The 27,601-nt window shown below is 41.5% G+C and overlaps 1 protein-coding gene across 1 annotated transcript; it reads left to right on the top strand.

Annotated features, from left to right (window-relative positions):
- The first annotated feature begins 6 nt into the window (after window positions 1–6).
- RAB20 (RAB20, member RAS oncogene family) lies at window positions 7–27,601 on the top strand. The gene is made up of 2 exons (XM_029998785.2): window positions 7–321; window positions 26,524–27,601. The coding sequence occupies exons 1-2, from the start codon at window positions 150–152 to the stop codon at window positions 27,042–27,044; spliced, it is 693 nt and encodes a 230-aa protein (XP_029854645.1). The 5' UTR covers window positions 7–149; the 3' UTR covers window positions 27,045–27,601.

The following is a 27,601-nucleotide window of genomic DNA, read 5'->3' as shown; positions in this document are numbered from 1 at the left end:
CCGGGGCCGGGGCCGGGTGGCGGCCGAGCCCCCGAAGTTTGCGCTGCCGGCGGAGGGCGGCCCTCCGCCCTCCTCCCTCCCGCCGCTTCCGGGGCTCCGCCGGGCGGAGCGGGCCGGCGGGCGGGCGGGAGCCGGCAGGACGGGCCGCGATGAAGAAGCCGGACGGGAAGGTGGTGCTGCTGGGGGACATGAACGTGGGCAAGACCTCCCTGCTGCACCGCTACATGGAGAGGCGCTTCCAGGAGACGGTCAGCACGGTCGGCGGCGCCTTCTACCTCAAGCAGTGGGGGCCCTACAACATCTCCATCTGGGACACGGCGGGTGAGACCCCCGGCGCGGCGCGGCCCCCCTCCGGGCGCGGTGCAGGGCGGCCCGGGGAGGGCGGTGTGGGGGGCTGTCCGGCCCCGCGGGTTCCCGGCGGAAAGGGCCTCCCAGGAACTTGCGGGGTGTTCGCCGGGGGTGGGTGGTGGGGGGGTCTCCTCTGCCTGCGGCGGGAGCGGCGCCTGCCCCTCCGGCGTCTGGGGCGGGGGGGGGGGGGCTGCCCGCCGGCACCGTCCGCCGTTACCGTCCGCCGTTCGGTCGCTCGGCGTGTGTTTTTCTTTTCCCGAATTTTTGGCCCGGCCCTAGCGTAAAGACTGCTGACGGGACGGACTGCGGTCGGGTGGCCTCGGTCGGGAGAGCTTCGCCTCTCCGGGAGATACGGAGGTGAAGCCCGCTCTGCCCCGGCGGGGCCGGGGGCGGGGGCCGGGACACGGGCGGGCGCTTAGCGCCTGACTTCGGTACTGCTGCAAAGTCTGAGAAGAAACACGTTTTTGACGGGCCAAAAGGGGCCTTACCGCTGCTGATCTCTAGCATCGGGGGACCTGCTTTGCAAAACGGGGGTGTACGGAGAAGATAGATGCCCGTTTGCTTTCTTTTGCCCGAGGAGGTGGCTACTGACTGCAGATTCAGGCAGGAGTTAGAGAGGTCGCAGCTTCTGTTCATCACTTCTCGCTGCCTGCTTTTAAATGTCCAACTGGTATCCGCTGGTGTCAGGCTCGGACTTCCAAAGGCACGACGCCTGCCGACCGCTCGGACGTGGCCCGCGGTCTCGCCGCAGCAGTAAGAGCCTGCCCATCAGGATTTAGTGCGCGGAGAGCAGGGGCTGCAGGCATTTCTGCCTGGGGCAGCAGCGAGGGGTGGTCTGGCCAGCTGCGTTGCAGCGGGCGGCATCGCTGGAGTGCAGGAGGGAGCGCGGGTTGTGGTTTGGAGTCTTGGCAGGGCACGGACTGGAGAAGTGCTTTGTGGTCTTGGTCATATGAATATCTTGCTCTCGCTTATTAGGTCAGGAAGCTCCGCTCTGTCATCTAGAGGGTCAGACTACCCTCAAAAATGAGGTCTACGAACGTTCTTGCCTCTTAAGTTGCTCGTGGAAGAAAGATCTTGTTCAGTGTTTTTCTTGTTTTCACGTTTAGCTGAATTTTGTTAAAATTTGTTAGTGGCAATATGAAGAATGCAGATTATATTTTCTTGTGAAACTTGGGGAGCTGCAGCATCGTGCAATATTCCAGTTTCCTCTGGGTGACGTTTGGGAGGGAAGTTCATTTGCTGTGTCACTTCATGTCACAATCTAGTCCAAAATGGCTTTTCCTGCATCAGGACTTAAGAAGGAGGAAGGGGGGAATGAAACTGCCGAGAAGTTACGCAGAAACACTTTTTGGAGCGGGGGAGGAGATGTTTAAGAGCTTTTGCTTCTTGCATTTCTTAATCTATTACTATGATGAAAGCTCACTAGCAGTAGCTCTGTTTTAAATACACTTTGTATGTCCTTTGCAGTATCTTTTCAAAAACTCTACTTCAGTTTTAGAACTGACATGTTTTACTGTGAGGAGTCTCTTGCGGGCAACTGTTGCTTGTTTCTAGTAAGCCAGACCCATGTGGGTGATTAGCAATGGGCTTTATTTCAACAGAAGAATTATCTTGGTGAGATTGTTCTTTGGTAATTTCCCTTACACCATTCTGCTTTTTGCCTTTTTTTTTTTTTTTTTAAATCATATACCGTAAAATAAGTTCCTCCCAGGCTTTGTCTTCTGGTTTTAGAGCCCTTTTTTCAGTTGTTTATACTTATTGCAATATTTTATTCAGTGTTAGCTGAGGGTTCAGGTTCCAGCTTTATGTGGGATCTGGAAAGCTCCATAGGTGGTTCTCCCAGTGCCAGGTGAAGCACCCAGGTGATACCTGTCTGGGGGCAATGCAGGCATTCAGAGCTCGTCGCCTTTCTGGTGGCCAGAGTTCCCTCCGCACCCTGGAGCAGGGCCGTTGCTGATGCTGGTGCCTGCATAGCACGGCAGTAGAAGCTCCTGCTGCTTCCCGAGCCTCGGCAGGACTCCTGTAGCAGGATTGCTGGAGCTGTATTTGCAGAGCTCCAGTTGAAGAGTGGTGTTGTATTGTACTGAGGGTGGCATAACACGTCTTCCTCATTCTCCTCTGTCGTTGGAATTGGCATCGAGCCCAGTGTCTTCTCCCTTGCCTTTCAGAGTCAGGTACAGACTCTTGCACCATCTCCCTGTTGACTTGCGCTCCTGCAGAACAATGGAAGTTGCCAAGACTGGGCTAGACTGTGTTGGGGCCTGTGGGCTCTGGTTTATTAACAGCTGTCATTAATCTTTTAAGAAGTAGTAGCTCCCAGGGCATGTAAATGCTTTCTCCTGTCCTGGTGAAGAAGGAAGGGACCTTGTAGGCACTGCAACTCTGATGCTAAGTCAACAAGGGGATTCAAAAGCCTGTGTTGGTTTTTTTTTTTTTTTTTTTTTCTTTTGTGCGGACCTTACGCTTTTGCTGGCCACATCTGCAGTCCTTGGTCTGTGGCTCTTATCTCTCTATGGTGTCACTGTCTTACCTCTACCAGGTGGGTACCAAGTAAGCTTGGAATTATCGTAGTATGGAGGAGTTTAAAATTTAGCTCTTTGGTCTGTTTATTAACCTGACATTGCTTACCACTGAATTCTTGTGAAGCAGTTACAAGGTCATCAAATACAGATACGCTCTTTTCTCTAACTGTGCGTGTGTAGATACATAGGGGAATCCAGAAATAAAAGATCATCCAGGAGATGAAAAATTCTTTAGCACAACAATATGACAAAAGTACAGTTCAATGTTTGCACCCATCTTACCTACCTAAATACTGAGTGCCAACTCAAGATGACTGTCTTAATACCCCAGTAGTACTTTACACAATGTACAATGTAGAAATATGGAAGGTTTGGTCTAGAAAATGAGGGGATGCTTGGTAGTAACTACTACACTAGGTCAGTACTCTAGTAAAGTACACAATTATACAAGGGTAACTGGAATGCATGTCCTTTTTTAATTTTCTTACTTCATGTATTTAGTCTGTGAATGTATGTTTATTTTTGTTGTTGCTTATCAGCATTATTTTGGGGACTGTTACCTCCAGAGAAGTCCCCTATATTTTACTTTCAGTTCAGTTTCGATGGTTAGGCGGTTGGCTCTAACGATGTAAACCTTGATACACTGAAGCTTTGTTCCTGTAATACAGAGTTTTGTCTTTACAAGATTAGACTTCAGTGGCTGATGAGTATATCTGCAGTAGCAGTGATGGACCAAAAGTTAAGTATGAGTGGATATTAGTACTACATCAGTTTAATTGCCGATCTTCTGAATTACTTAAAATATTTTTACTCATCACTGTTGATCTTGCGTTACTTCTCAATCTGTTATTCAGAAAAATCTCAAATTTTTCCCAGGAAGAATTAAATTTGCTTGCCAAAGTGCTTAAAATGTATGTTTCTCTGTTGTTATCACTTGGTAAATCACAGAAGTGCACACCTGACTTGTTCTACCAAGCTTGGTCTGAAATGTAAATCAGTTACTCTAGGGAGGACTCTTCTCTTGGCTGTACATTCATACCCCTCCTTATCTTGGAAAAATCAGCTGCTTAGTCTAGTCTAAATCTTTCCTATTCTTATCCGCAAGTCTTGTAAAATGGGTGTGCAGAAGTTGTCAGACTTGATTATTTTTTTATGTAAATGCTCACAGCAAATAACATTTCCAGTTTTCCAATCTGGTGATTATGAGAGGAGTTATTTGGAAATTGCATTCAGCTCAAGGAAGCAAATAAGCCACAGATGGAAGAATACTTGGGAGAAGTATCATATGCTTGCCATGTTTTTATGCTCTTTTTTTCCTAGCCATCTGCTTTTGACTGTTTCTCCGTTGTCAGATGCTTGGATAGATGGTCTTGTGTCTGACCCAGCGTGGCTGCTGTTGTATTCTTGGTGCAGAGAATTATTTATTTACTCCTTATATTCTGATGCTACAAACTATATTTGCTTGTTCTCTGTTTGGGTCAGTTAATTCAAAGGAATTAAAAAAAGAAAGTGCATAAACTATACAAAAAAGAGAGAAACTGTGAACTTTTAGCATGTTTTAAAGGACTAGTCTGCTGGATAGAGGCCTAGTCTCTAAAGCGTTTGAGTGTATGCTTGGAGACCTTCGTAGTAGTATGTTTGAAGTAGTATTTTTCTGAACCAAGGAAGGTAAGCAACAGCATCAGCCAGAAGAACTTTCTCGCATGAAAGGACTGGAGGTTGAGACTCAGGATGTCAAAGCTATATATATGTGTGTGTGTGTGTGTATATATATATATATCTATATCTTCTGGGCAGTGCTGACAGCAACTGTGGAGTAAACCAAAAACTTCCTGCTGGGTGTTGATGGCATGCAGCTCTGAGCTAGCACGTAGCCTTTTATCTTGGGCAGCACAAACACATCCTGAAGTTCTGAGGGTCTTGGTCCTGCTTCACCTTTAAACCTGGAATACTAACGCATGGTGGCTGCAGCTAACAACGTTGTGGGAGTCTTTTGGGTATTCAGGCCTATTTTCTGATGCTTTGATATTTGAAAAGGAAAAACTTGTTTGTACGTTAGATTTTTAGTCTCTCTAAGCTGACATTTGTACATCTGACTGAAGTGGTTCCCCCCAGCAGCAAGGCTTCTTAATTATTAGTGGTTATGTCCCCTGTGTTGCTGGCTTAGTATTAGAGCAGCCATCTGGTAAGTTAATGACAAGTATTTTGTAAAGTTCACTTCATGATCCTGTAACTGCATTTTAATAAAGAGGCTGGGTTTTGGACTTGCCAACAGATAGTCATGCAGCATTACAGTGGGGAAACATAAAGGTTAACTGGGAAGGCAAACTTCCCTCCTTTTCCTTCCTCTCATCTTGAGCTAGCTGTCTGCATGCAAGAACTGATTTGACTATTTTCTTCTGTGAATATTCAGTTATCAGTTCATATTTTTACATCCTCCACCCCTTTATTTTGCACCTGCAGATTTTTTTTGTGACTTTTCACTTGTCGGAGCTAGTAGGGACAAAGGAGATAAACATAGCCTGGAAAAGGCTTTTCTGTGGCTCGGGTCAACTGCAGTGTATCTGCGTAACGAATGCTTACATCTCTTGTGACTGGTTTGCTGATGTCTGATTGATTGGTGCTGGTGGGCATGAATTGCTCACAGTTTCTGATCTCTGATCATCAGTGTTTCATTGGCAGCAGTGCAGGCAGCTGCCTGTGCTGAGCTTTCTCTGGCTAGCTGTGAGTGTTTAGCTGGTAAAAGTGTTAAGTTCCTCCCTCGCTTAGTTAGCCTTTGAGGTTTGTTGGTTGTTTTTTTTTGTTTTTGTTTTTTTTTTTTGGTGGTTTTCCCCCCCCCCCCCCCCAAATTTATCTGTGTTGATGTACGCTTCCTTCTGCACATGTTTTTCTTCTGGAAAGGGGGTGACCCAGCGAAGTTCTTGGGGGAAGCCTGGGATGGGGGGTGACTGGGTCCTTGGTGTATGAGATAAGCCCAGGTAGGCTGGTCTCCCTGGAGGAAACATTCCCCTGCGTGGTGAACAATATACAGATTGGCTGTAGGTAGGGAGGAAGCATGGTCCTCCAGCACAGTGAAACAGAAGAAAGAAAGAGTAGGATTAAGTGGCGTATTTTCCTCACAAGCGAAGACTGATAGTAGCTACTCTGTTTGATACTCTGCTGGTTTTGACTTTTGGAAGTAGAGGATTACAAGAGGGGAGAAGCAGCTATGGATGAGATGGTTAGGTAGGTTAGTCAAAGCCAAAGGGAACTCTGAGGCACATGGGAAAGCCTTTCTGAACCTGTGAAATGGTGACAGCAGCAGCTGGGGTTGGATGTTGCTGAATGTGTGATGAGGTATCTTTAATTGAGGAGGTTGATTGTTGGAAGGGTTTAGGGGGTATCACCTCAAAAAGTGCCTTGGGCGTCAGGGATCACTTAGTCGGGAAGGCTGCTGAGCGTGTGCCTGTGCTCAGGAGGTGGGAACTTAAGGGACAAAATGGAAATTACGGAGAATAAAATGCCTTAAGTTTGTTGCTGGTGAGTCACGGCTTGGGGGCCGCTTGCTTTTTGCCTTTGGGAATATTATCCTGCAGAATATGATGTTGGCCTCTGCTTATCAGTTGTTCATAATTGTTGCATGTAAAACAATGACAGCTGAGGACCAGTGCCTCATACACAAATAGGGTGGCTTTCCTGGGATTACTGTGTACGATTACAGTCCCCACATCTTCAAAAGCAAATCATAAGAGCGGAGGTTCAAAGGGACAGTATGGCTAGCTGCTGAGAAAAATATCTTGTGTACGTGGTGAAAACCCCTGAAAAGAGTTCACTGTCAGTGAGCTGTGTATCTAAAGCCTCTGAAGCAGGTTCAGAGGCAGGAATAAAGGTTTAGCTTTAGACCATCCCTGAAAGCATGGTTTTGTTGTTATGAAACAGTGCACCAGATTACTTTTTTCTGCAATGAATGTTTCCTGAAAAGAGCAGAATAACTTGGGAAGTGATTAAAAATACAAAGAAATAATGAATTTTCTGGAGAAAGACCTGGAGGAAGTTCCATTTTCCATGTCCCACAACTTAAAAATACAACGATACACAAGTAAAGTCAAAGGTAATGAATTTGCTGCTGCTGAAACAAAGTGCTTTTGTATGCAAATGAAGAAAAATATGGGAATACCTTGTCAGAGGCATTTGTGAAAAATGCACATCAAAAAGAAACAGAAGACAAAAGTAACACACTTTTTTTTATTCAGCTATGGCTAACTCACTTTATTGAAGGAGGAATTTTGTTTCTGATGTGTTATTTTAGTACCAACTCTTGGGGAGGCAAGCTAATGGGGAGGGTAAGCCTCTTTGTTGTGAGTACTTGATGCGGGCCAAGATAAATGTCGTGTATGAACCTCTGCGGTAACTTCTGTATTCCAACCCCCATGTTAAATCCCCACTTTGCATGTGGTATTTAATAATAGCATGCAAAGTGACTGTGCTGTTCTAGCCTGAGTGGGGAAACCACTTGACGGTTTAGTGAGACTCTCTCTGAATAGTATCAGTGACCTGAGGTCTGTGCCTGGTGAAAGCTGTCCAGTGTCATGCCATGGCATTGCGGCTTGATGAACATGAGCAACTTTGGAGTCCTCAGTAGCACCTCGGCATCCATAACAAAAGAGGTTGTCTTTGCTTTCCAATTTTAGCCTGGAGTGAGGCCTGAGTTTGAGTGTCATATTGTAAAAGGGGGGCAAGGGCTTAATACTGACCATTTTCAAGTGCATCTGAGTGGCTGGTGGAAGGGAAAACAAGAATATATGTTTGTCTAGTCTTTGGTGCATGGCCTGTGTTCTTGTTTTTCTGTGAAAATTTTGCTTCTTGGCTTTGGCTGATACAAAGTCCTTGAATTGATTGAATATGTCTATCTCAAACCCATGTTTTAAAGTCCTAGATACTAGGTTGGAGCAATACTGAGAATCTTCATAATTAAGAGACTGTGCCTGTGGCATTGCATCCCTTCTTCCCTGCTTACTGAAGGAAGAGGTGTATTTTCCAGATATCTCTGTCAAAATTGTCTTGACAGCTGAAAGGTTAGTTTAAGTGTTGCCCGTCTGCTTTGTGACAATACTGAAAATGTTCATGCTTCCCTTTCTTGTACAAGAGAAGTGGTTAGTCGATGTAAATGCAATGGCAAAGCTGCTGACAAAAGTTGCGGACATATGGAAATTAATCTTCCTGCTGGATCGGGAGCAGGTGGGAGAAATTGTAGAAAATTTCGGAAGGGTGTCCAAGAACTGGATTATTCGCTTCAGTAAACCCAGTCTCCTAGTAGGGTATGTGCAAAGGTGTAAATAGGTGTTCTGTGCAAGAATGCAAGTTATTAATTCCCTGTTGCACTCTTCAGTTTGACTTTAGTATTTGTGAAATGTATACCTGAGCTGTCTAAGAAATTACCACTCTTTCAACAGTTTGTGAGCATGAGGGGGAAGACACGGGGACGGAATGGGATCCTTTTTCCCCAGTAGTTCTCTGTCTAGCCAAGTAAATAGTGTTGCACAGAACAGCAAAAAACTTCATTAGCTGTAACACAGAGATGAACGTGTACAAAGAAACTCATGTTGACTCAGTTCTGGTTATTTCTGGGGCACCAGGCACATTCTGTAATGAAAAACAAATAGCTACTTAAAATCAGGATTGTATGTTTAGGTGCCTGAACTTAGGCAATCTGGGTTGTGATGTCTTTTTCTATTGACTCTGCAATGAACTTTTACTCTTTCCTTCGGAAGGAGGGTGACAGTGGGTGCTTAAAGTACAAGTATGGGGCAGGTACCTAGCTGTTAGCTGTATGGTTTTACAATTACTTCTTTGGGCGCACATGTATGGTGAGTACTTCTCTTGTTTCATCTCACACCTACGTGCACACTGCAGTGCACAAATGTGAAAGCCAGGGAGACACGTAGCCAGCTTCACAGTGCCTGGGCTGAGCTGCTCCTGATAGGCTAGTTTAAGTATCCTTACTTCACACTGCAGTCGCATCTTATATCATAGGTGAGTTGTTTGCTTCACTACAATTACTATCTCGTGTTGAAGCCACTAGCCATGTGAGCTTCCAAGTGATTTCTCCTGTGGCAGTGTTGAACTGCCTGAATTGAAGGTACACTTAGTAATTCCTCATCTGAGTCACGCTGTACTATTGCAAAACATCCAAACAAGTAACCTTTGTTTGGGTCTCTGTCGAGAAAAGTGCTGAGTCTGTGGTGGATGCATTTGGAGCCATTAAAAATTACGGAACAGAAAGAAACATTTTCTCTCCCAAGTCTGAATAATTTGCTTTCTTCTAGGTGAGCACTGGGTAGAACATCCTGGGATTTGATCAAAAGGCATCAACCTTGTGATAAATTCCTTTTCCTGTGCCTGTCATATTAACTATAACTTCATATGCAGTACCTGAAGATATGCATAGGAAATGAGATTTGAACTTTGTGATTAAACTTAGCTTATGCAAGTGGTACAGTTGAGAGCAGAGGGGGTCAAAGGAAATGAGGTTTTTCTGCTCTTAATTTCAGTGAATTCTCAACATAAGTAGTTTACCATCCTTCACCACAGGAGATCCAGGATAACATCCTTTAGGGCAATGTACTCAATAAGCATACAAGATTTCCTAATTCTACTAACCTACGTGGGCGTGGAAAAAAACAAATCTAGAAGAGAACTTCTTAACATCGTTTTTAAAGGGAGATAGATCACCAGATGTGTTTGTGAATCTTCTGATATATCTGTCCATCTCTTAGGAAGCAGACTAGAATCAAAGTTGGCTTTGCATGTGCTACCAAGGAGCCATTCATGGAAGAACTCTGCTGACAGTCTAAAGACCTGTGTGAACTTGAATTTATTAGTGTGTTATACATAAAGCAAAAAGGAAAATGTGTATTTGAGCTTTTGCCTTTTCACCGATTCCATTGGAGCAAAAATACATTTCAGTCTAGTTTGTTGCATGTTGGAAACTTTATGTACAGGACTCCAGGAGGAGAGACGCTTAAAACTTTGAATACTCAAACAGGGGCTAACGTCTTATTATGAGTTAAAGCTTCTGTGCTTTCAGATTCTTTCTGTTCTACCCTTTCACAAATTCTTTTTTTGCTTTTGCTTTTTTCTGTCATGAAAATAACTCATCATATCCTCAGCTACAGACAATACCTCCTTTTCCCTTTTTTTCTGGTCTACAGGTTAGTGAATTTAAGATTGGAATAATTTTGTTCAATAATGATTAAGCATCTGATGTAGATACTTTTCCCTGTTCCATCAGCCTCTCCTGTTGATCCAGTGACAGTTCTTCTTTAATCTGTTATGTGATTTTAATATTCCTAACCGCTGTTTTTGTACTTCAGGAAATCTCTACAAAATACAGAGAAAAGGTGTTGTCCAGCCATCCAAATGCTCTTACATACTTAGTTTAAAAAGAATGGTCTTCAGTACAGCTGAAATAGCAGGACATTTTTGTCTTACATCCTGCAGCTGATGACTGCTTAGGAATTTTTAGTCACGTATAATATTTGACCATAGATATTTAAATACTTGAGATTTTATTTTTCTCTTCCTTACATCATTATCTGTAAAATGAAGGGTGGCTTGCTTAGACCTTCAGGAAAATGTTCTTCCTGTAAGAATACATTAACTAGAAACCCCGAAGAAACAGTTTGGGAAGTGGGGCAAGAGAAATTAATGTGTAGTACACTTCATGAAGAATGTGAAGCAAAAGTTAGGTAGATTGAAATAGACTTTAAAACAAATGTCTAAATGCTGGTCATTGTCTGGGTAATAATTTCTCTACATGGAGTCAACCAACTTTGATTTTGGCTTAAGCTCATGCTCCCACTCCACTTAATGACAGCAGTATAAAAACATACATGTGTGATGATGTGCCCTGATTGCAAGGACCTTCAGCTGAGCTCCTGCTCCCTGCTTCTCTTTCCCCAAGGGGTTTGGGCTCACCAACTTCCCTTTCTGGTTGTGCAGATTACTTCAGCGAAGGGACTGAAGCTTCATGCAGTTTAATGCCTTATGTTGTGAAAGTCCTCAGAAGTTCAATTTCTGTTCTTTGTAGTGGGGTGGGTCTGTGATCTGGATGTACAAATCTGTTGTTGCTCTCTTCTTAATTGTTGAAGTTAGAAATAAGGCTCTCAGTTATATTTTAGAGGGTTTTTTGTTTATTATTTATTTGTTTCCATTCTCTGGCTGTTATTTACTCTCAAGAAAAGCAAATACTTTGTTTCATTTAGAAAAGGGAGAAATGACTGGAATCTGTAGTGGTTTATAGTTAAAAAACAAATGAAAGAAAAAGCCCTACGTAGTTATCATCTTCCAAGCTTCATAAAAGGGATCGTCAAATCTTGTGGGTTGCTGCAAGTGAGACTTAGGTGTTTTAAAACAAAACAAAAAAACCCCACTGGTATAGTATGAATGATCCCCCCCCCCCCCCCCCCCCCCCCCCCCCCCCCCCCCCGATACAGGCTGTTGCTTATCTAAAAAGTAAATCTCTAGTTTTGTGAAACTGAAAATGGCTCAAACCACTCGGCTCCTCCACCCCCTGCCAGTATGATTACTTCTTATTTTTACGAGGAGGAACAAACACTCCTATCAGACTGTCTTTAGGACATGAGCTTCCACTCCCACAGCAGATAGCTGTATGCATCGCATTCGTATTGTTTCCCTTATTTCTTTTCCTGTTTTAGCATTTGATGCCATTTCCACATTGTCCTGCTCAATGTCTTTTTTTTTACTTCAAGCCTTGGAAGCCCAGTGGAAGTGGAATAGTTGGTGTCTATCCTCTTTTTGAGTGGCAGAACACTTTGTGACCTAGAGATACTGCCTCATTGCCTTAATTATGAAAGAAAAGGATGTAAGGCATGCAACCCTGTAGGCAGTTCCCTTTTGGTAAGTAGCTTCCCCTCATGGCATGAGGGTTGAATGGGTAGACACTGGACAGTGGTCACATTGCTCTTTGTAGCTTATTCTGTATAGAAAGTTCAGAACTGAGTTGTTTACAGTTTTTAGTGCTACTCCCTTTGTGCCAGGTTGGAAAATGTTAATGAGACGAGATTGATTTTTAGCATGCCTGTTTTGTGGTTTTCATTTCTTTAATCCTCAAATTCATGCCTCTAAACAGTGAATACTAAATATGCTCTTAAGAGTGTAGGCTGAGAAGCCAGAAGTGGAATTAAAGGGCAGAAGTAGTGCTGGAAATGTAAAAGCCATGTGTTCATCTTCGCCAGCGCAAGTTCTGGAAACACAAGCCACGTGTCCTGTGATAAAATTATCTGAATGAGGTGAACAAGTTTTAAGAACGTTCCCATAAAACTCAGGCAGCAGCTGTATGTCTGGCACGGCCTCCCACTTTGGGTACTTGCTGAAGGCAGCCCAGCGGGTCTTCAGAACTTCCTCCTGCTTTTGACAAACAGCGACTGTCCAGAAGCACCCAGTAAAGATGACTTTGGCTGAATAGAAACTGGTGGTGGTTGGTAAAGAGTAGAAGCAGTTGTAATTTTCTTGATAAATTATGTGTGAATGAATTGCATGTGTTCTTAGTTGAGAACCTGCCTATAAATGAACTGACGTTGAAACAAATCATAAAAATATTGGTCTATTGATTGGGCCTAGGTTTATATCCCATGTTACTAATATGAGTTTCTCTTCAAAAAATAAAAAAGTAGATTTTTCATTCAGTTTGCAAGCTCCATGGCCTTTTTTACTTCTACCCATTTAGAAAGGTTTAAATATTTTTCAAATTGCTAGTGAAGGCTGGTTTAAAGTTATACTTGGTGTTACAAATCAGGAGCTAGCATATAGTTATCTACTACAGCTGAGTTCCATTTCACCAGAAGATAATATAACCTTAAATAAGAGGCACTAATCAAGTATCTGCTGGGGCAGACCATCTGTGGGTGCCTGCTATTGATCTGATAACCATAGCTTCCTAAGGCATTTCAGACAGCTGTGTGTTATTCATTATGTGTGCAAGAATCATTTCTCATTGTTGAAACATGTGACACAGGTAGTCACTTCTGACAAGACAACCTGCCAGCTCTCCGATGTGTTTTTGTGAAACCTGGTCTCTGTTTTTCAGAATATGAATGTTGGGATTTGTAGATGCCTTCCCCCCTCCCCGGTGGTGAACAGTGATGACTACTGGCATTCAGCTGCTCTCTTGCACTAACTTCTGATTTGTGAAAGCTAGGTCATTTAGAAGTGTTTCTAGTCCTCCTCTTCCTGTCATCTACTCCTAATCAACCTGGAAGGGACTAGCAGGATAAAAGAGTTATGGAAATAGTGCTTGAGGTACTGCCTACATATGGGCTTATTAATTAATTTTATCTCCAAAAGCAATCATGGCCAATATGCTTGGGTCCGTCCCTCTCTACTGCAGGGCTCCAGTGCCGTGCTGAACAAAGCCGTGCTGCTGCTGTGGGAGAAGAGGGTGGTCTCTGGCCGTGGGGAAGGGAGGGAAGCTGCGCTCCCAGGGATACGTGACCCGGTTGTCCTCAAAGTCTTCCAGGCTGAGTACCAAAGGCTAAAAAGCTATTGCTTCTGGTGCCCTGGTGCTGCAGTAAAAGCACCCTGGAGATCCCTGGAAATGTCTGAAGACTGAGCTTTTTGCAGTGTCTTAAAACCCTCTGCCCGGTGCACTGGGATGGCCCCGAAGCGGAGCACTGTGCCCGTCGCCACTGCGAATGCTTCCGAGTACTGATGGCAGGACGGGAAGAAGTGTCATTGAAGTGGGGCTGATGGAAAATGGGTACTGCCATAGCTAATGTTCTTGTAAGCGAAGGTCTCCTGTGGGTCTGTGAAAGAGAAAGCTAACTTACTGTGTTATCGTATGACTCTCCTTGGGTGGGTGCATGCACACAAAAAAGTTTATAGCTGCACATTGGTGGTTTGGTTTCGTATATTTGGGAAGAAAGGATTTGAAGACTGACAGCTGGGAGGCAGAAATACATATGATGTGTTTGGGGTTAAAGAGGTAGTATGGAAAAATAATAATGTTTCTAATAGATTAGACCATTTAATTTTATTTATGGTTGAATAGAAAACTTAATCCCAAGAGGATCTGCGATCAGTAACAATGAACTATTTTTCTTCTTTAAAATGTCACTGTCCTTAATTAAGATGTTTACTAAGTTCATGGTATTGCCTCACTCAAAAAATGGTATAGTGTGTTGTATTGATTGACTTGATATGTATGTAGTTACCCTTCTGCTAAAAATTGGTACGTATGTAGTTACCCTTCTGCAAAAAGTCATATGGGGAGTTTTGATTTAAAAAAAGAAAAAAGTTCTAAAGAGATATCTAAGGCAAAAGCAAAGTTATCTAATGAGGAAGTTGAAAAACCTAAGTAAACTTAAAATAGGAATAAAAATGAGTAAAACCAGGAAGCATTTCTCGTCTGTGAGGGAGTGGGCAGACACTGACTTGCTAACTGCTGAGACTCAGCAGGAATGCCTGGTGAGTGGTAGCTTTTCAGAGTGCTTATTGAGAGACATTTAGGAGGGCAATCTCAATTAACCCAACCCATCTCTGGATTTTGTGGTTGGTTTTTTGTTTTTTTTTTTTTTTTTAATCACACACCTGTATCAATGTTTGCTTGGGTGAATTTGAAGCCAAGTTAACTTGCCTGTTCCTTATTGAGCAATCTAAAACATCCAGTATGTGTGGAGTGACCTCCCAGCCCCGGTCCAACTGTGCTAAATACACCTGGCCATGCATTCCTGCCTGAGCTAAGGACCTGCTTCTCAGTTTGAAGAGCAGGCTTGGGGAGGGAGTGTGGGCTTTGAAGATCTCCTTTCTGAGTGACTCTGAGTGACCCAGTAACAGCCTCTGCTTAGCCACTGCGTAGAGAAGTGGGCTCATCTGCAGTGACTGTTCCCCTGTGGAAAGAAGTTGTAAATTTAAGGAAAAAGTGCTGGTTTTCAGGTACTAGAAAGAAAAAATGGCTGCTTTTAGAACTCATCCTGTGGAAAATTAATTGCTTTTCTGTATGAGGGACTTTTTATTTGAGGAGATGGACTGGCGTTCCAGTGGGCGTTACAACTGAAAGGCTTCTTGCACAACCCAGAAGCCAGCGTCCCACGCCGGCGAGGTGGTCTTACAGCCCTGTCCTGCTACTGGCCTCTTTGTTACCCGCCGCTGAGCAGCATTTGACCGTCAAGCTCTGCTGCTGCAGTTAAGTGTTCAGTGCTATTGCTCCCTGCAGAACTCTGCCAAAGTAAATCTGAAGGTTGTTCCCCCCCCCATGGTTTGCTTCCAATCATATCTTTCCTTAAGAAGGTCATTTGCCAAATGACCACTTCTTTTTAAGTAGCAGTTTAAAATTGTCTTTTAAACACAAAGCTTCAGAAGAATTTTGCATCAATGTTTACATTTTACTTAGATTTAAATTTTTAAATGAATCCTTGCGCTCCTGCTCTCATTTTAGTACAGGCATACAGGAGCTTCATAAATTTAACTCTCAAGCACCCTGCCACATTTTCTTTTCAGTAAAGATGGTGTTGATGCTAGATTTCAGCTGGAGTTCTGGTGGAGCATTTGCTCGTAGATCAGACGATAATGTCCCATAAATCTGGCATGCCCTCATTTCTTTTGCCAGGCTTCAGTGTTTAGATAAGACATCTTCCTACAAAACTGTGAGGTTTCAGAGGGAAATAGATAAATGCCAGTGTAGTTTTTTCAGTTTGTGTTGCAGATGCACTCAAGATAGGCTTGCTGGACTGGTGGGGCTAAGGTCAATTCTGTTCATCTTTGACAAGGCACTACCCTTGCAGACAGCTGAAAATATGTGAACTGCTTGAAGCTTCTGGGGTTATTTCCTTCTCTTAAAAATAAACACAGTACATCAAGAGAACTAAATAAAATGGGTGGTTTGAAAAAAGTAAATGAATAGCTAAATGAAAAAGTTATTCAGGATTGTAGAGGCAGCAATGGGATCTTTAGCTACAAATAGGTTGGGTTTTTTGGTTGTTTGTTTGGGTGTTTTTTTTTATGTCTAGTCAAAGTTCTTATAGGCAAAAACATGCTAGGTGGTATGTTAGGAGCTTTTTTGTATGTAATGCTTTGTGTTACTAGGCATAATATGATTAAATTTAAAACTTTGGATATATTGGTGGAGTAAAATTGGTGTTTCTATGGGAACTTTGATTTTCAAATGAAAATTCTTGTGAGTTTAGAAGCTTGGGCTTAATTTCATTATCAGAATGGTAAGTTCTGGTTTATTCTTGCCAGCAAGAAAAATAATTTTGTATTTGTGCAACAGAACAGATCCCAGGTACTCTTTTGTCCCAGAAAAGCTGAAACTAGTTCATGGGCTAAGTCTAATAGGGATAATAGGGGTCTTCTCTGATAGTATTTCTTCTCCTTTATCTAGGAGTTGTGCAGCTCCTTTGTCTGGTGAAGACATTGCTGGTGATAAGATACCATGAATATGCATTTAGTCCAAAGACACTCAGTTTATAAGTCTCTTTTATAAAAAAGATTATTGCAGCTACACATATGCGGACTAAACAAGTGCGTAAGGCTGCAAATGAAGAGACACTAATGGTATGGAGTGCTGGTAGCAGGTTAAGCTAGATTCATTTGGGCAACAATATGTATTTTGCAAGGTCCATTGAGTTGGTAGTAGATGACAAACCCAGCTCTTGGTAACTCGTGGTGTCCCAGAGCCTGTGAGCTGTTCTGAGAAGTATGCCAAGTGTAGGGAGGGATGAAAGTAGTGAAGAATTTAAGTAACCTCATAGCTTCAATGACACTCTTTTACAGTCTTGGTTATAGAATAATATGGAAGGATTGGAGAAAAGAGCTACAGGTATGGTTAATGGTTTAGAGGAATCTGCCAGAGGCAAAGAGCCTGAATATGAAGAAATGTTGATTTCTCTGGCCTAACAAGAAGGAGGTTAAGTCATACAGGAATACCTTTTAGGGAGGAGTGTGGAGTTTTTCTGGGTTTGGGGGAGTATGGGGGGGAATGTGGTAGTGGTCTAGTTTTTTAGGTTTGGTTTTGGGGTTGTTTTTTGTGTTTTGAAGAGGCTACTCCATGAAGGAGAAAGTCTATCGAAATTCAGAGTCTGAAAGCTGAAACACAGCAAGCTGATTTGTGGGATATTAACTTCTCTTTCTTTGGCTGCTTTATATAAGACAAATTCCTTCTCAGTCACAAGATGAGGACTGAGTGAAATTCTATCATCTTTATTACGCAGGAGATCAGACTCAAATGAGGATTACACTTGATCTCTGGCCTTGCTCTGTGAATTTTTTTTTCTTTTGTTTTTTCTCTCCTGTCCATGCTAACTTGATCTCCTGTTCCCTTGAGGGTGACCAACAAGTCTGTCTTTGGGAACCAGTAATGGAAGTCTTAACTACCAGTTACGGAATGAAAATGGACAAACTACTCTTCAGGGCTGGATTAAAAAAAGTTCTGGGAATATTTAAACTAGTTCATAACCAAATAATAGCAAATTTGACAAGATGACTGAGGGGTGTTCATTGTAGTTGATGTGTGGGTGAGAGGGTTTCATCTGCAGTAATCAGCTTTTTTGGATACCTCTGTGACTTGGCATGCTCTTCAGGATGTAACAATGGATTGATTGGCACCAGTGTAAACTGCTAGGCATCTGCTTTTAGTTTAGCTGCCTTTAGAAAGTGAAGCTTTTACTTAAAAGCACATTTCTCCATAAACTATTGCACTGGTAACTGTCAAAAAACCACAGCAGATTTTTACCCATGTTTCAGTTGTGGGTTCTTTAAAGGTGTGCTGTGAGTTAAGGCTATATGTCTTTTGAGTCATTTCTTCAGCACATCAGGAAAGTGTTGTGTCTAGACATTTATTTTGGAGCTTCTACCAGCACATGACTAGAAAGGTAGTCTTGTTGGAGGATATGAAATAAAACTAACTGAATAGCAAAAACTCCCATTATTTTCTGTTTTGCCACTTTTATTAAACAAGTTTTTGTGTGTGCCCTTTTGCTGAAGAAAAACGTGTCGCAACAAGCTGTCTTCTTCAGATAAAGCTCAGATGATCCTGTAGGTCATTAACCATGTCTTAGAGAGTTTGGCATGTGACGTGCAGTACACCACGCTGACATTATTCTTGCATAACTTCTCAGCATGGTATTTGTCCTAACAATAAAAGGCCCATTTAAGTGAACTTCTCTGGAAGAAATATTTTATGTGAATTGTGCCAAAGTATCACTTTTGGAATGTTAATTGAATTGGTGTTTTAATAGTGATTAAAGAGTCGGTTGAAACTGCTTGACCTATTGGTATAGTTCAAGTTTGACAAGGGAAAGCTGTTCTCAGAAAGGACAGCGGCACGAAGGGGGTTGTTTCCCCTCCCTGTCAGGTCTGTCTTGAAGGGGTTGTGCTATAATCACTCTGGGTGTATGTAGCAAAAAAGAAAAAAAGGAAACACAGCCAAAATAGAATTATGAGCACTTTTTACTAATGCAAACCATAAAAGGAGAAGCAAATTAATAATAGTTGCTGCTGTCGTTTATTTTAGCTGGCTGTTAAGGTGACTTTCCTTTTGGAAAGGCTGTAAACTAGGAATAAGCCTGAATCTGTGAAGAAATATAGAACGTTAATATTAGCAAAGTTATTAATCCTTTTCAGGGAAGACTTATCTTTCAGAAGGTAGGTGAAGTGGCTAGAATTGTAGGGCAAAGTATTTTACCTCCTTCATATTTGACGGTCCCTGCTGAAACATGTCCTGCAAACCTTATCAATGACGTGTCAGTTATTTTTAGTTTAGTTATTATATTTAAAGGGGAGGAGAAAGAAATAGGCAAAAGAAATCTGGATATAGTCTTCTTCGTTAAGGCTATATCATGAAGCCTATCATGAATATCATTATTACTATTCTTAGGTATAGAGTATACTGAAATTTCCCTTTCCAGTAAGTAAATGCCCACTTTTTGTTTATTTGAGATGCTTTCCAGCATACCCATCTTCCAGTGATGATGATTCTTTGTAAAGATTCTGAGTGGATTCCTTTCCCAGCCATACAGGTGGTGATTACAACTCAAAAAATTGAATTCATACGCTGCCTTTGTATTAGAACAAGTAAAAAGAACAAAACTTCGTAGAGGCTACAGGGTAGGTTTTTTCCCTACAGTTTGTCTTTTATGCTCTTTAAAAACTTACTCTTTTTAGATCTTTGTCCTGCTTTCCATATCTGTTTCCATGTCTGCTTTTTTTTTGGTGAAATGTAGTAGGGGGTAGAAATACATGATTTGTGTTTAGTGCCCTTAACTAAAGCGGGGAAAGTAAGAGCGAGTTGCTTTTCTTAATGCACACTGGTAGTTGCTGGTATGGACTAGCCTTCCAGGGCGTAGTCGTCCTCTCTTGGCAGAGTGTAACTAGATAATTTAAATGCCTGAAAGATGTTGGTTTTGTTACTTAAAGGAATGGAAATAAAGGACAAATTTTATTTTTTCCCTTGCATGTTACATTGGAGAGGGAATGCCCAATAATAGGCCTTGATGCTTGGTAAGGCTAATCATCCCATCCAGTTTTTTCCCCAAATACTATTGTCACTTCTTCTCTTATTCCATGGAGAATATATTAATATCTGTTAAACATTCCTGCACAAGTTTGAAGGGGACAAATGATTATCCTCCAAAGATAAAAGATAAGATTTATGCTCTTTTTTTAAAAATTGTGTTTAAGAATTAGTCCTTTCAAACAGCCCTTCAGTTATTCATCGCTGTGTATTTTTCCTCATTTTTGATTCGTATTGAAATTTAGGTTTCCTAATAACACAGGTTACATATATTTTGGGATATGTTTTATTCCAGGAACTGCTGGGTCACTGACGGTAGTTGAGTAGGCTTCGTAAAAACTCTCTTTAATATTTTATTTACACGGAAGGGTGCAGCTTCATCTCTCAGGATAAAAGCCATACTGTGGTACCATAGCTCATAAATTTGGGATTATAGTGCCAAGACATTTCCTGTTTCATCAAAACCTTTTTCTGCCTCCAGTTAGATAACTAGTTGGATTTTTCTCAAGTAGCTTATCAAGCTGTTCAGACAAAATCAGATCTATTGAACTGAATGTTTAAGTATTTGATAGAATTCTATTCTATAATCTGCCAGCAGACTGTAGACTTCTGTGTGTGAATTCAACGGGGACTAGACTATAGTGACATAATATGATGCTACTTCCAGCTCAGGAAAATAACATTACATTCCTCCTGTGTAACAGTGCACTGAACTCTTGAGACCTGCCTTTTATTCAAATGTCATGGAGCTAAATGTATTAGAAAGCATCTTCTGCTTCACGGTTTATGGTTTGTAAGGCTTTCTCATCTGTGGCAGACAGGTCAAATACATCATTGGTTGCTTTGAATTTAGGACTTGCCTCCATTTGAATTGTGTGATCTCTGACTGAAGTTGTGTTAATGGTTTCTATTTATTGTAAAAGTGTTTTTTAATAACCTCCATTTTCTAAGACTGGATCTAAGGGGATTTAAGTAATTCATAGGTAATGATTATGCAGTGCATAAGTTGTGGTCTTTCTAGCCATGGATTTTTGTGTCCAAGTAAAACATTTGTTAGCGCGGGGGTGATATTTCTAGTATGATAATTAAAGCTGACTGAAGGACAGGACTCAGTTTGATCGTGATTTCTCATCTTGCCGAAGTGAGAAGTGAATGATTGTTCCTGTTAATGTGGCTTTCTGGGTTACGCTGAAGGAGCAGTGCAAGTCCTTGCAGAAGGAGCTTTGCAAGCCTGAACTGATTCACATTTTTAGAGTGGGGATTTTTGTGCGGTCTTTGGAATTTCAGACTCCTTTAGAGCTCAAAGTATTTGTTCATTAAGTCAAAAATATATATAGGTTTAAGGGAAGAGATGGTCTCTTTTGCCATTTTAAATCTTTTTGTATTATGAGATAGAGATACTTGACTTGGCAATTGAGAGTAAGTTGCATTTAGAAATGGAGTAAGTTTGTCTCAATCATATGTTACATTGGGCCCGCTTTCTTGACTGGCTGGTTTTGATGTTTTTCTTTTGGAGAGCCTTATTAACAATTTTTCCTTTATTTGTTGTTCACTTAACACATGTGGGTGTTATTTTCTTCTTCCATGTGTAGCTCTGTCTACACTAAAACATGAAAGTGAAGCCCTTTGGGTATTAAGATCAGTATTTTCCTATGTTTATGTTATGTTCTGCTTTGGCCAAGACATCCGTATCTAATTCTAGTAACTTAAATAGAAGCTCCTGAAACAAGGCACAGTTCACGCCTTGAATGTTGATTCATATCTAAGTAATGAGTATAAACAAAATAAATGTCATCTTGATTTTTAATAGGGCTAGAGGTCTGTTGCATTCTGAAACTTCAATATATGCAAGAATATTCTATAATGTAGCATTGTGAATGTATAGTACTAGGTGAAGGTGGAGCTTAAATGAATTTTCTAATTGCTCAACTTAATGGTTTTGGTGGTTGGGTTTTTTGGGGGAGTTGTGGTATGGTGTTTTGAGTTGGTTTTTTTTTGGTTGGTTGGTTCCCCCCCCCCCCGGGTTATTCTATGGGGAATTTTGTCTCGGAGGAAACCCAAATGTTGGGATTTTTCTAATGGATCAGGAAATTGTATATTCAGACAGCTCCTGGATATGTAAAAATTGAGCTCTACAGTGCTTTCTGACTCATTTGTTTCCACTAATTCCTACTTATGTCATCCATGTTAATCCTTTGGGATGGAGAGCTTTATTTTTATCCCCAAGTAACCACAGGCACAGTCCAGTTCTTAATAAAGCTCCTGACTTCAAGGGAAATGTGATAAAGCCACCTAGAAGGAATAAGTCTTGACCAAGGTAGTGAAGAACTCTGAGTTCATCAGTGTCAAAACTTTACAGCCTGACTCACATGTGGGCAGGGGAATTTTCCTGAAACCTTCAGGGACCTTTATTGTTTGTTCTTTGATAGTCGGTATATATCTTGGTATACGTGCACAAACAGAAATCTCAATTCCTAGCAAAATTGTTTTCCCTAATGTCCTTTAAAGGGTTCACGACTTTACTGCTGTGTCTGCAAACAGAAGGAAGTGCTGTTCCCTTTTTAAAAGGGCCCTTCTTTGTCAACTCCTGTGATCACGCGGCTGTTCCTGCTGAGGTAACTCAAGAGCATCAGGGTCACCCTTTAAACCTTCATCCACTGCAGCTGAATCCTCAACTCTCATTTCTTTCTTGTGCTGACTTCTGTGCAGTGTCATACTTTCTCTTTTGTTTCTTGTTCTGGCTATTTCCTTAGGGCACAGTTCCTGTCTGTGTTTGTGTACACTCGAGTTCAGACTCTTACAAAGGAGAAGGAGAATTTGAAGGGCAAAACCTAGCTGATACCTTGTGTTTGTGTTAATTCCTCTCTACTGTTCAGATTACAATCCTATTTAAATTACAGTGAATATCATTGGAAGATACCTGGTTTATGGACTGAAAACTTTTTGGACAATTTTGTACTCGTGTTCATTTTTATAGCAATGTTAGCGTGCTTCTGTCACTTGCCTTCATGTACTTTTCCATGCTACATATTTACTTTAGGAACTCAGAATTTAGGACCCTACTCAGACTGTGATATCAGAGTAACAACAGTACTTTTATCAGTACTTTCTGGAAGACCGTTTTAGCTCTTTAGTATTTGTGGTGCTTCATTCCCTCGAGACTTGAAGTAACAGTCTCCTTTGCGTTCTTGTACGTGCTCAACACTGAGAGATTTAAAACTCGCTCTTCTGGTAGAGGATTTCTTGAAAGAGTGTGTGTGGGGGAAGTTATGCTGCTTAAGAAGTTGTGGTGAAAGCCTTTGAAGAGGTGGTACGTAAGGAGCATTCAAATCCAGCTGGAGGGAGTCATTTGCTCTCGTAAACGTCAACATCAACTTCACAGGCTACTTTGGTTATACCACCAGCACCCTCAGGGATAGTAGGCAGCAGGAGAGCTCCGAGAAGGAGACGGGCAGTGGTTACCACTGCTGCTGTCAGTGGATCCCACAGCTGGGAAGGGAAGGGGATGCTCGGTCAGGCTGTGGTCCCATCCAGAGACAGCGTTCATGTGGGCTGCTGGCTTCCAGCTGGGAGGTTGGGGTGCTGTAGGAGGATGGCTAGACCAAAGCCTAGGCCTGAAGTTCAAGTCTTAGCATGCTTTAAATCTAGCCTTGCTTATCTATCAGGCTGGCCTCTTGCAAGGTCTGCTTTTCCCTTCTTTCTCCCTTGGGTTTCCTATGAACTTTATGGCACCGAGGTCCATTTGGCTCAAAATTCTTAGATTTGTTTATGATGACCATCACAGGACTTTGAAAATGCTTGTTGGCTGCACCGCTTCCGAGTGGTCTCCTGAGTGGGTCTCCAACAGGGCTTCATCTCCTTGCTGAATAGCCTCTGAAAAGTTAATGGTGTTGCACATAGTGATATGGCTGTAGGGTTGTCAAACTGCTGTAAATAAGGCAAAAAATATAAAGATGAAAAGAAAAATGAAAATAAGTTTTGGTTACTTGGTGTTAAGAAGTTTCCCTAATGTTGTGCCTTTAGTTGATTTGGTAGTTCTTGCAATTTGTTTGAATGCAAATTATTTGATAGTTCTGGCACTCTTCCCTGTTACCTTTATTTTTGGAAAGGGTGAAATTGTTTAATTCTTGGATTCAGGGTTTACTGTTTAATTTAGCTAATTATGTAAAAATGTACGTGGCTGAAGTGGGACCAGATGGATCCAGAGAAAGAAATAGCTGGCCATAAGAAGGGGGTGGTTGTTCTCATGCAGTAAGTTTTTCACCGTGAAGTCTGATAGTATTTTGCCTGACACCTCGGGGACGGAGATATTAGTTTAAATACTTTGTGTAGTTCTGGGGTTTTTTTTGCACATCTAGAGTTGTTCCAGCCCTTAAGCGGTCTGGACAAGGAAACTGCACTGCGAAAATAAATTATGCACTTTTTCTGCATGTAAATTGTGCTGTGTGGGTGAGTGGGACAGACTATCCATAATTCCTCTGACATAATTAATCCCTTATGCAAGGTAAATTCTTCTTACTGTTTCTTTCCCCTTTTCAACAGTATATTAGTTGTAGAAGTAGCCAGTTCGTAGTTAGAGTGTAAAAGTATCATGGTTTATATTATGCTGTGCAAGATTAGATTAGCATACAAATTCCATAAAACAAGTAATATTATTGTTCTAGTACTGAGTTGCTGTAGCAAATTATTCTGGGGGCTGGATTTTATGGTTTAGGCATCTGAAGTGGGAGAACGGGGGAGGATATATGTTCCATTGTGGCTTCCAGACCGCAGTATAATCAGGGTTCGTATGAAAACAAAGTAGGTCACAGCACAAACTTCTACTGAAAAATCAGAGACTTTTAAAGACTTAGTTGCAGTGCAACTCAAAGCACAACTTTCAACATGAGATTGGAGGAAAAAGTGTAAAAGCACTGACACCCCCCCATATCCCAATCTCCCTTGCCCTTACCCAACATACCTAAACAAGGGCATATCTTTTTTTTTCTCCCCTTCTTTTTTTCCTACCTACCAGATCATTGGTTAAAGAATTTCTTTTGCTGGGGGAAAACAAATCGGAGGTTATACAAAATTGCACAGAAGCAATTCTCCATAAACTTTGCCTAATGCTTTTTTTTAACTCCCTTCATTGAACTTTTGACCTCAGCAATGTCATATTACACTTATTGCCAATTATCCACTGTGCAGGAAAGTACTTAAACTACATGCGTGATTTTTTTTTTTAATGTGAAATCCTCATTTTCTGTGTTACGAGAAAGTAAATAGTTGTTCTGGGGTTACTTTCTCAGTATTAAGCCTGAATTTATAGACAACTGTTTATACCCTTTTTTCAATCTTTCACCAGCCTGAGAGATCCCACAATTTTTCCTCATGCAAAAGTTGTGCATACGTCTGAGCATCCTTACCATTCCTCTTATACCTCTTTCTGAGCTTCCTTTTATACCTCTTTATAGTCTACTCTGCACCTTTTCAAATCTATTTCTCTGGCAGTTACCAGAACTTCACTTAGTGTTAAAGGTGTGGTGAGCTTTGGATTTCATGTTCTAGCTTGACGTTTTCCAGTTTTGTTTTACTGATAATGATGAACACTTTTTCCCACTTCTGGCCACCATGGAGTAGAGTCCTGAAGTTTGTGAAAGGACTTACTACAGTGACTCAAAGATCTATTTTAAGTTCTATTCCCAAATGGAGATAGGCAGTAAGTTACTTTCACAGTGTGCATGTTCATGTGCAGATGTGTTTTCCCAATATATGCTGACTTGTATTTTTCAGTATGAATTTCTTCTGCCTTTCCTATTCCACAGTCATTTACAAGGATTTTGTGATGCTGTAACTCGTGGTGGTCAGTAGCTTTGTGCAGAAAATGAATGTAACCAGATCACTTCCAGATTTTCTACAAATGGAGGCTCTGTGCAAAGGGACTGTATGAAAAGAGTTGAAAAATGATGATGATTCTTAAATGTTCAGAAGAGCATAGTTGGCTTTTTTCCTCCCTTTTTTTTTCCTTTGTTCATTCACTCTTCTGTTCTGTAGTGACCTAAGGCTGACTCTGATGGCTGGTTGAAATCTAGTGTGTTTTATCTTTTTCTTGATTGAGTTTTGGGGAGTAAAGTGAATGTACTACAGCACATTCTACACGTAGCAGATATTTGGGTAAAGTTACTGTGCTCGGTAGGAGAGGAAAACACTGTTTGTCTTCTGCTGCATTTCCCTTTGTCCCTTTGCAACTACTGAAGAACATTGCTTCCCAGAATTTAAGGAAGAATCAATTTTGTCTTCCAAGAAACGAATTTGGAGACCATCAAGGCTTAGCTAGAAGTGCTGGTAGATACTCGCTGAATGACGAGGAGGAAGAAATGTTTTGTTATTAACTGTTGGTTATTGAGTGATGGTCAGGGCAACTTAAAAGATAAATTACTCTTAAAATGTAGTTAGGGTTCTCTATATTGTGTGGGTTTGATACTCAAAAAAAAAAAAGTGAGTACTTGTGGTGGGACAGATGCATATCAGTACAGGTTATATATGGCAGCATTAAAGACAGCAAGTCTTCCTGCCAAGCCAATGTACCTGAGAACTGTGGGCATGTAGCGTAGGACTAAATCGCTTACAAAATCCTTCAAAACCTAGAAAGCAGTGGATTACTGACTTTGATCCAGGTTTCTGAACTGGATGTACTTGAAAGTGTACACTGAATTTATAGAAGTAGTAAGTTCTAGCAGAATTTAAAACAGTAGAACTTATTTTTTTGTTTATAAATGGTTAAATGGGTGGAAAGGGCCATCTGTGGATGCAAGCAGGGTGGTAGTTAATGTGACACAATAAACTAGTATGCAGTTTAATAAAAAAAATGAACTTCTTTTTGCTTTCTGCAACTGTGAATGCTGTGTCACGCTTGCTTGCTCACTCGTCTTTACAGATTCCCTGCTCTGAAATTGAGCAAGCGGTGAGCTGAGCTGTTCTGTGGCACTGTTGTACTCTTAAGGAAAAGCAGAAGCAAAACCTGAAAATGCTACAAAGAACACATTTTTACCTTCACTGCTCCATCCAAACTTGTGAAATTGGCTTAAAAGTCCTTAAACTCTTTTACTCAGTTAATAATGTAGCTTCCAGCACACTAACTTTTTGTTGTGTTTAAACCTTTGCCAGGACGGGAGCAGTTTCATGGCCTTGGGTCTATGTACTGCAGAGGAGCAGCTGCTGTGATCCTCACGTATGATGTGAACAGCCTCCAAAGCCTGACAGAGCTGGAAGAAAGATTCTTGGCACTGACGGACAGTGCAAGTGCTGACTGCATTTTTGCTATTGTTGGAAATAAAGTTGACCTCACTGATGACTGTGCTTTACCACCGGATGAAAATAGACCTGAGAAGTCTGTTGCCAGCTGTGGCTCGAAGGTGCGAAAACAAGTCCATGCAGAGGATGCAATTGCGCTCTATAAAAAGATACTGAAATACAAAATGCTGGATGAGAAGGATGTTCCAGCAGCTGAGAAAATGTGCTTTGAGACCAGTGCAAAAACAGGATACAAGGTGGACTACCTCTTTGAAACTGTGTTTGAAATGGTAGTCCCAATAATTGTACGGCAGAAAGCTGAGGGGCCAGCGCAAACTGTAGACATTACGGACTACAAGCCAGCGAAAAGGACAAAATCTGGTTGTTGTGCCTGAATCATTTACATGACATAAGAAAGGGGGACGAATTGCTGGCTCCAGCAAACTGAGGAGTAACAAGTGCTTGCAGTTCACCAGAAAGGAAAAGTCAAAGAATAAATAGACTAAAATGGTGTATGTGAAAAAACCAAATCTTCTGACCATTAAAGGTTTCTGGGAAGCTCTGTGTATTAAAGTGGGAATGTGAGTGAAGTTACAGAGGAAGACTTGCCAGTTTCCATAGGCTCTGAAGACAAATGGTGTGTTAGTACAATTGGTAGCGACAATCATTTGAACAGCTTTGAAGGAGTCTGATTTTTAATGACTCGCCATTTCATGTTGCATGTAAATGATCTTTTTGTGTACTATCGACAGCTTTCACATGATTATCATCTTTCCCCTTGCAATTCTAACTTTGGAAGATTGAACACATGGTACTTTTTTATTCTTAAGGAAAAAAAAAAGAAAATCCAGGTATAATTTATATTTGTAGCTAAGAAATCAATTACAGTCTTTTTATGTCAGATATGACAGTGTAAGAATCAGAAGCTGAACTATTAAAATCACTGTGGATA

Source organism: Aquila chrysaetos, chromosome 23 (assembly GCF_900496995.4).
Source record: "Aquila chrysaetos chrysaetos chromosome 23, bAquChr1.4, whole genome shotgun sequence".
NCBI lineage: Eukaryota > Metazoa > Chordata > Aves > Accipitriformes > Accipitridae > Aquila > Aquila chrysaetos.
This window is presented reverse-complemented; position numbering and strand designations above follow the sequence as displayed.